The following is a 9,342-nucleotide window of genomic DNA, read 5'->3' as shown; positions in this document are numbered from 1 at the left end:
AGTGGGTGGTCCCAGGGAACTTCCTTGAGCCATACAGTCTTAAGGAAAAACCTGGCTTCCTTCCCTTACCCATGCCCCCAGGAGCCCAATGAGTAGAATTCCTTCTCTTCCGGGCACAAAAGGAGGACCAAGCCAAATCTCAGGCTTGGGAGATTTGAGAAGAAGCAACAATGATTAAGCAGGATCATAAACAGGAAGCAGCTTCCCATTGAGGAGCCATGATGAGCCTAGTTTCAAGACCAAGAAGAGGAACTCCTTCCAGACCAGGAAGGGGCTGAGGTGGAGGCCTAGATTGGGACTGTCCCTAGCCCTGGGCCTCTGGGAAGAACAGCAGCTTGACTCCAAGTATTGGTAGGCAGTCTGGCTTGAGGGCAAGGACAAGGGCCATCCAAGCTCTGGAGGAGGCTAAGATGGTACCTCAGGACTTGGCCATGTAGATGAGCCACCTCATGGCCTCTATGAGGCTGAAGAGTTAACACCAGCCATGGATAAGACTAAGTAGCTACTTCTCTCCTCTGAGAGACAGGAACTGTCCCTAGTCTCATTAGTCCTAGCCTGAGTCCACCTTAAACCCAGGTTAAGGCTACCAGCATCTAAGCTGCAGGTCCCAGCTGAGGACAAAGCTAAGCGGCAGCCCTAACCTTGGCCCCAACCCTAGACAAGGAGTATCTGGGACTGGGGATGATGCTGAGTAGCTGCATCCAGGGTCCTACCCTAAGCTAGAACCAGGGGTCTATCCTAGGCTAGGCTGAGGGGTTACTTGGGTAGAAGTGAGCATAGGGCAAAGGCCTCTTCAGAGGTGAGCCTGTTGAATAAATCCAGACAAGCAGAGATCTGTGTTGCAGATGCTCTTATTTCTTGACTTGGGGGAGTCAGCAGAAATATGGGGCTCTCCAGGTAGCTCTGCTCCCAGTGAATTTTGTTACTGAGCCAGAGAGCTCTCAGGCAGCTCTCCTGTCTGTGGCAAGTCTTCCCCTAAACTAAGGGCTGCTCTAGAAATCCTGGTGGAGACAAGCAAGGACCCAGGGCCCAGCAAAGTTCCTACTCCAGAGCAGAGAAGTCCTGGGGAAAGGAAGGGTGGAGCTCTGTAGTCCTCCTCCTCTCAGCAGGCCACAGAAGCCAGCTTGAAGCCAGGGATGGACAGCACATTCAAGCCCAAGCAGGTGGGAGCTACTGGGCTGTTTCAGTGAGGTGGCTTCAATCTTTGAGCTGCTACTTTCTAGCCAAATGAACTTGGTCAAGTCATTTAATTTTTCTAAACTTCTATTTCCTGTAAAATGAGAATAACATCAGTACTTTCCCCACTGGGGTTATGAGAAGCATTAAATGAGGGATTATATAAAGATGAGTAGAATGCCTGGCATGTATTAAATGCTCATAAATGTTAACTATTTTCATGATTGGAAGTGGGGACTTTAGCCAAAAGATCCAGGTCCAACCAGTCCCTCTATAACCTGCATCCTCTGAGACCCGTAGCTGTTTAAAAACACACAACTGTGTATATATTAAACTATGTATATATTTCACACACATATCTTAAAAATAGCTCCAGATGACAGAAGAATATTGCATACACAGGTCCACCATGGGCCCCTCCAAGTCCCACGCACCCTTCCCTGATCACTGTGTCCCAGAAATGATTTCCTGTGTCAGTGACACAGAGGACCTGTCCAAGCAAGCCTCCAGGTCCTGAGTGTTCTGATGCCTGAAGGGTAGTCATAGGTCCCGAGGTGGAGTCGGGGGTGGAGTGCTAGGGTCCCATAGGATGTCTTCATATGGGCTTAGAACTGGGCCTGAGGGCCATCCTTGAGTCCCAGTCTGCTCCAGCAGGGCTTTGAGTAAGCCCACAGTGAGAGGGGGCTCTGCTCCAGGCTCAGGAAATGGGGTAGGGGGCCCCACCTCATCTGGGAGGTATGTCCTCAGTAGAAGCAGGAGCTCAGCTGGAGCCAGTTCTGGTGGGCACAGGCGGCAAAGGAGGGGAAGGTGAGCATCAAGCCGGCGGTGCTGGGCAAACTCGGCCAGCAGCAGTTTGAAGATTTCACTTCGAAGCAAGGGACTGGAGGGGCCGAGGGCCAGGCCTGCATCCAGAGCCCGATCCCATTGCTCCTTTTGCACCAGCTGCCCGACAGCTTGGAGCACAGCTTTGGGCCGCCCACTGCTCAAGAGCAGCTCTAGCTCCAGAGCCTCAGGCCTGGTCCCCTCCTCACCTAGCACTGCCAGGGCTCGGCGATACAGGGGCAGTCCCGGGCCCCCTGCCCCCCAGCCCGGCCCACCCTGCTGCTGAGCCAGCTCCACAAAAGGTGGCAGCCATCGAGGCTCCAGCCGGCACAGACATTGGCAGAGGAGTTCAAAGGGGGGCAGTATCCCATTGGGGGGTTCCTTTACAGCAGTTATTCCCCCTAACACTTTCTTCCACACATCAGGGGGTGCTTGGGACCTCAGCTTGCCATTCCCATCTGGCTGGAGCTGCAGGGCCCTGAGGGTGGCACCCCAGGCTGCTGTAGGAAGGGCCTGGAAAACAGTGTTGAGCTGGGCCAGCTGGTCTCCTATCAACTGGGTCCTCAGCAGGCGTGCCACTTCCTGCTCTGCCAGCTCAGTCCAACCAGCCTCCTCATCATCGCCAGCCACCAGCTGGGCCTTTAGCTGCTCTAAGCCTCGGTAATCCCGAAGCTCGGTCCTCAACATGGTCAGCAGTGTAGATGGGGGCAGGTGGCCCTGGAGGATGGAGGCCAGGGCCTGAGGTGCCCGGAATGTGCTGCTGTGTCTCAGTTCTTCTGGAGTGAGCTGGGCACCCCGCAGGCTCCGCCGCTGGTAGTACCCGCAAGCCTCCTCAAACACCAGATCCTTGGCTGAAGGCAGCTCAACACCCTGTGGGGCTTCCCAGCCCACACAAAACAGACCCAAGGCTGAAAGCAGACGAAGACTCCCTCGGGTCTCCAGCTCTTCCTCATCCTCCATGCCGGGGGCTGGCGGTTCCAGCAGATGTACCCTGTCTGTACTTAGGACCTTCCTCTCCAGCAGCTGCCCACTGCCCATGTCCAGCAGTTCCAATGTGGAGCCCAGCACACAGGCCAGAGTGCCCTGAAATGTGCCTAGGGCTGCAGACCCCCGCGGGCCTACAGGTGCCTCCTGCAGGATGCCCACTGCCCGGGTACCACCGTGGGACTGCACTAGGCTCACAGTGCCCCCAAAGTCAAGCAACAGCAGGCCGTGGGGAGTTGGGGCCCAGGTGTGTACAGCCAGTGGCTCTCTGAGGGACAGCAACCCAGGAAGACCTCGGAGCAGGGTCCGGAAGTCCCACGTGTCCCCTCGTCCAGGATTCAGACTCTTACTGTAGGAGAGGCCAAGCCGTGGGGCAGCCACCATCACTTTGCCCTTGCCTGGGCTCCAGATGAGTAGAACGTGGGCCACGCCAGGCCAGGTGGTGGCAGTGGGCACCAGGAAGAGGTGTCTGCAGGAGGCCAGCAGCCCGAAAGCGGGGCAGTGGTGCAGCAGGACGTGCGTGCGGCCCAGGCTGGTGCTAGCTTCCCCGCTGGGCTCCAGGGTCCGGACGCACACACAGTGGCTGAAAGCAGTTGCTGGCGGCCCTAACGGGCCCTCGGACCCGGCTTGGCGCTCCTCGCACCACACCAGGCGGCCTCGGAGCGCCGCCACTGCCACCACGCGGGCTCCCCCGCCCGGACACAGCTCGGTGCTCTGCAGCAGTCGCCAGCCAGGCCCCACGCCCGCGCCCCACACCTCGGTCAGGCCACTCTCCCACACCAGCACCAGCGCCGGCCGCGCTGGCCACGGCAGGAAGAAGGCGTCCAGCGGGGAGGGCTGGCCTACCGGCCAGGCCCGCTCCAGCTCCGCGCCGGGCCCTCGAGCCGCGACCAGCAGCTGCGGGGCTACCGTCCCCAGGGGTCGCAGGAGCAGCAGGTGGCGGCCGTCCGGGCTGCCGCGGACTCGTACCGCTGGGTCCCCGGCCAGCAGCTCCCGGAGCCGCGCCGCGCCGCCGAAGGCACTCAGGTCCGAGAGCAGCCGCAGAGTCCCCGAGCGCTTCATGGCGCCGCCGCGCGTGAGCGCGCCCAGGCTTTGCCCAGGTCCAGCCGCCCGGCAGGACGAGGCCCGATTCTCGGGGGAGCCAAGCAGGGCCAAGACTTCCGTCTCCCGTGGATGAGGTGAGCAGAGGCCGGGCTAAGCGTCGACTCCGCCCCGCCCCGCCAGGCCGGCTCCGGGATGGCTCCTGCAGTCGCCGGGCCAGCACTACACGCTCGCCGGGGGAGGAGCCACGGGAGCGCCCTAGGGGCTCAGCGCCTGCACCGCGCCCGCCCGGGGACGCTCTCGGCGTAGGGGGAGGCCCTTCCCCAGACCCCAGGACGCGGCCCAGTGGCCCGGAGTCCGACGCAGGAATAGGGATTCTAGCCCCCTGAGCCCCTCTCCCAAGGATTTCACCCCAGTTTACTCATTCAGGAAATTTTTGTTGAGCACATGCTTTGTGCCAGGCTCTGAGTAGACAGCCCTAAACAAAATAGAAAACCTCAACCTCATGGAGATGACAATCTAGTGGAAATAGTAATAAACATGTGGTGCGGTGGCTCCCTCCTATAATCTTAGCACTTTGGGAGGCTGAGGTGGGAGGATTGCTTGAGGCCAGGCGTTCGAGACCAGCCTGAGCAACATAGGGAGACCTTGTTTCTATGAAAATTTAAAAAAAGAAAGAAAGAAAAACAGAAAGAAAGAAAAGAAAACCACTTCCATATCACTATGTGACAGCCCTCTCTATCCCCTAATCCCTTCTACAGATAAGGAGGATGAAGCACAGAGAGATTAAATAACTTGACTAAGATCAAGCAGGTAGTAAGTGGTGGAGGTGGGATTCCAACCACAGGCACTCTGGCTCCAGAGTCAGTGCACCAAATCACTTTATCATATCAACAACTCATCACCCAAACCAAAACAGAGAAACATACTTTAGAAGCAGTAAAACCTACAGATTTGTATGTAGGGCTCCTTCCACATCTTGACCACCTCTTCAGGTGAGCAGTTTTCCTCCTCTCTCCAAGGCCAATCCCTCTTTATGAGCCCTGCCTCTCCTCCCTGGCCCCTACCTTCCTTGAGAACTTGCATCCATTTCTGTTTCACTGGCCTCATTCCGTCCTCTTGCCATCAACATAGAAATACCCTCTCATCTCTCCTGTGTTGGAATTCGTTCTTTCATCCTCATCTCCCCACTTCCACCTCCATCACTTCCTCCCCCTTTCCTTTCTCTGTCAAGTTTCATGCAAGGATGCTACATTTGCCACCTCCACTTTCTTTCCTTCTATCAACCCACTATTTCCCTGAAGTAGCTTTTGCTGAGGTCTTCAAGGACATTTTTACTTGACAACCTTCTCGTTGAAAGTCCCTCCTGTGGTTTCCACTGCATCTTTCCTGGCTGGTTTTCCTTTTTTTTTTTTTTTTTTTAAGATAGCACTACCTTCAGAGTTTTATTTGCCTTTGGTTCATCTTCCTCCATCCTTTATTTATTGATTGATTGATTGACTGATTGATTGAGACAGAGTCTCACTCTGCCGCCCAGGTTGGAGTGCAGTGGTGCCATCTTGGCTCACTGCAACCTCTGTCTCCTGGGTTCAAGCGATTCTCCTGCCCAGCCTCCCGAGTAGCTGGGATTACAGGCACCTGCCACCACGCCCAGCTAATTTTTTTTTTTTTTTGAGATGGAGTCTCACTGTGTCACCCAGGTTGGAGTGCAGCAGCACGGTCTTGGAAATTTTTGTATTTTTAGTAGAGACAGGGTTTCACCTTGTTGGATAGGATGGTCTTGATATCTTGACCTTGTGATTCACACTCCTCGGCCTCCCAAAGTGCTGGGATTACAGGCATGAGCCACTGTGCCTGGCCTATTTATTTATTGAAACAGAGTCTTGCTCCATTGCCCAGGCTGAAGTGCAGTGGCACAATCTTGGCTCACTGAAGCCTCCATCTCCCAGGTTCAAGTGATTCTCCTGCCTAAGTCTCCCTCCCTGGTAGCTGGGATTTCAGAAGTGCACCACCACGCCCAGCTACTTTTTGTATTTTTAGTAGTATTTTGTATTTTTGTATTTTTAGTTTTGCTATGTTGGTTGACCAGGCTGGTCGCGAACTCCAGGCCTCAAGTGATCTGCCTGCCTTAGCCTCCCCAAATATTAGAATTACAAGCGTGAGCCACTGCACCTGGCCTCTCCATCACCCTTTAAATGTGCTCTTCCTCCTATATCCTGATTCCATCTTGAGCCCCTTTCTTTTTTTCTTTTGCCTACAGCCCAGACGTCTCTGCTAAGCTCCAAAAAAAAAGAGTATCCAAATGTCTACTAAATATTTATTTCTGCCTGAATGGCTCATCTCACAGACATTTCAATCTCAACATGTCCTAAACATCATCTTCCTGCCCCAAACTGTTCCTGCTTCAATTGCTCTTAGTTGACATAGATTTATTTTGTTTTTGTATCATATCCTCATATTTAGAGTAGAACCTGACACAAAGAAAGTCTCCAACAGATGTTTGGTGAAGGAATCATTACATTTTCATGGGCACACGTTTGTGTGTATGATATCACTTAGAAAACTTTTCCTTAAAAATTACAGAAGTAGGCCAGGCATGGTGGCTCAAGCATGCAGTTCCAGCTACACAGGAGGCTGAGGCGAGAGGATTGCTTGAGGCCAGGACTTGGAGTCTGCAGTGTGCAATGACTGTGCCTGTGAATAGCCACTGCACTACAGCCTGGGCAACATGGCAAGCATCCTGTCTCTTTTTTTTTTTTTTTTTTTTTGAGACGGAGTCTCGCTCTGTCACCCAGGCTGGAGTGCAGTGGCGCGATCTCGGCTCACTGCAAGCTCCGCCTCCCGGGTTCACGCCATTCTCCGGCCTCAGCCTCCCGAGTAGCTGGGACCACAGGCGCCCGCCACCTCGCCCGGCTAGTTTTTTGTATTTCTTAATAGAGACGGGGTTTCACCGTGTTAGCCAGGATGGTCTCGATCTCCTGACCTCATGATCCGCCCATCTCGGCCTCCCAAAGTGCTGGGATTACAGGCTTGAGCCACCGCGCCCGGCCCGCATCCTGTCTCTTAAAAAAAAAACAACAATAACAACAACAAAAAAACCTTACAGAAAGAGACCATGGCTGTCTTAAGCAAAAATGAAGTTATTTAGAAGAACATAGCAGACTCACAGAATCTTCAGGAGAAAGGAAGAACAGGTGTGGCAAATGGTCGTGAACCAAGACACTCACTGAAGACTAAGAAGTAGGAAGCACAACTGTTTTTTTGTTTTGTTTTGTTTTGTTTTTTGAGATAGAGTCTTGCTGTCTCCCCAGGCTGGAGTGCAGTGTCACAATCTTGGCTCACTGAAACCTCTGCCTCCTGAGACCAAGCAATTCTTCCACCTCAGCCTCCTGAGTAGCTTGTATAACAGGTGCACACCACCATGCCCAGCTAATTTTTGTATTTTTTGTAGAGATGGGGTTTTGCCACTTTGGCCAAGCTGGTCTCAAACTCCTGGCCTCTGGTGATCCACCCGCCTCGGCCTCCCAAAGTGCTGGGATTACAGGCGTGAGCCACCGTGCCTGGCCACAATTGTTTTTTAGCAGGAACAATTTGTTCAAGATACCATGATCTCTGGTGCTATACAAGCTGATCACTGCGCTGGAAGATAGCACCTGTTATTAATAAATTCTGATTATACCTTCTACGGGGGTTCACTTCATTATACCTTTCTTTTGCCCCTGCCCACTTTTTTATATTCTTTTAGGGTACAACTTTGATTTTTTTTTTTTTTTTTTTTTTGAGACGGAGTCTCGCTCTGTCGCCCAGGCTGGAGTGCAGTGGCCGGATCTCAGCTCACGGCAAGCTCCGCCTCCCGGGTTCACGCCATTCTCCCGCCTCAGCCTCCCGAGTAGCTGGGACCACAGGCGCCCGCCACCTCACCCGGCTAATTTTTTGTATTTTTTAGTAGAGACGGGGTTTCACCGTGTTAGCCAGCATGGTCTCGATCTCCTGACCTCGTGATGCGCCCGTCTCGGCCTCCCAAAGTGCTGGGATTACAGGCTTGAGCCACCGCGCCCGGCCACAACTTTGATTTTTTTAAAAAAACTGCAAATTGGCCGGGTGCGGTGGCTCGTGCCTGTAGTCCCAGCATTTTGGGAGGCCGAGGCAGGCAGATCACCTGAGTTCGGGAGTTCGATACCAGCCTGACCAATATGGAGAAACCCTGTCTCTACTAAAAATACAAAATTAGCCCGGCATGGTGGTGCATGCCTGTAATCCTAGCTACTCAGGAGACTGAGGCAGGATAATCACTTGAACCCAGGAGCCGGAGGTTGTGGTGAGCTGAAATCGCGCCATTGCACTCCAGCCTGGACAAGAGCGAAACTGCGTCTCAATAAAACAAACAAACAAACAAAAAACACTGCTCATCATGTCTTTCTTTCTTTTTCTTTTCTTTCTTTCTTTTTTTTTTTTTTTTTTTTTTGAGATGGAGTTTTGCTCTGTCACCCAGGCTAGAGTGCAATGGCGCGATGTAAGCTCACTGCAACCTCCGCCTCCGGGTCCAAGGGATTCTCCTGCCTCAGCCTCCCAAGTAACTGGGATTTCAGGTGCCCACCACCATGCCTGGCTAATTTTTGTACTTTTAGTAGAGATGGGGTTTCACCATCTTGGCCAGGCTGGTCTCCAACTCCTGACCTCAGGTGATCCACCCACCTTGGCCTCCCAAAGTGCTGGGATTACAGGTGTAAGCCACTGTGCCCGGCCAATCATGTCTTATACTATTGTGTAAGTAGACAAGAAAAATAAAACTCTACCAAGGAAGAACCTGAACTTCTGTGTTAAGAGGTGTTTCCTAATAGATCTGGGTTCAAATGCTTCTCCACTTCTTACTAACTTTACATCTCTCTCTCTCTTTTGTTTTTTGAGGTGGGCTCTTGCTTTGTTGCCCAGGCTAGAGTGCAGTGCCACTATCTCTACTCACTGCAACCTCCGCCTCCTGGGTTCAAATGATTCTCCTGCCTCAGCCTCCCGAGTACAGGCACCTGACACCATGCCCGGCTAATTTTTGTATACGTATACTTTTTTAGTAGAGAGAGGATTTCCCCATGTTGGCCAGGCTGGTCTCAAACTCCTGACCTCAAGTAATCCACCAGTCTTGGCCTCCTGAAGTGCTAGGATTACAGGCATGAGCCACTGTGCCCAGCCTGTTAGCATCTCTCTCTCTCTCTTTTTTTTTTGACAGGGAGTCTCATTGTCACCCAGGCTGGAGTGCAGTGGCGCGATTTGGGCTCACTGCAACCTCTGCCTCCCGGGTTCAAGCCATTCTCCTGCCTCAGC

At 53.2% G+C, this 9,342-nt stretch overlaps 1 protein-coding gene across 1 annotated transcript; it reads right to left on the bottom strand.

Annotated features, from left to right (window-relative positions):
- Positions 1 to 1,499: 1,499 nt before the first annotated feature.
- HPS6 (HPS6, biogenesis of lysosomal organelles complex 2 subunit 3) lies at positions 1,500 to 4,253 on the bottom strand. Its single transcript, XM_025397947.1, has one exon. It carries the CDS (start codon positions 4,042 to 4,044, stop codon positions 1,717 to 1,719), a length of 2,328 nt encoding a protein of 775 aa, XP_025253732.1. The 5' UTR covers positions 4,045 to 4,253; the 3' UTR covers positions 1,500 to 1,716.
- Between the last annotated feature and the right edge of the window lie 5,089 nt (positions 4,254 to 9,342).

The sequence above is a fragment of the Theropithecus gelada genome, chromosome 9 (assembly GCF_003255815.1).
Source record: "Theropithecus gelada isolate Dixy chromosome 9, Tgel_1.0, whole genome shotgun sequence".
NCBI classification, from domain to species: domain Eukaryota; kingdom Metazoa; phylum Chordata; class Mammalia; order Primates; family Cercopithecidae; genus Theropithecus; species Theropithecus gelada.
The sequence above is the reverse complement of the archived record's forward strand: the minus strand, read 5'-3'. Positions and strand labels throughout refer to the sequence as shown.

Excerpts from the sequence above, each read along its gene's own strand:
- HPS6 (XM_025397947.1), bottom strand. The coding sequence starts at position 4,044 with ATGAAGCGCTCGGGGACTCTGCGGCTGCTCTCGGACCTGAGTGCCTTC.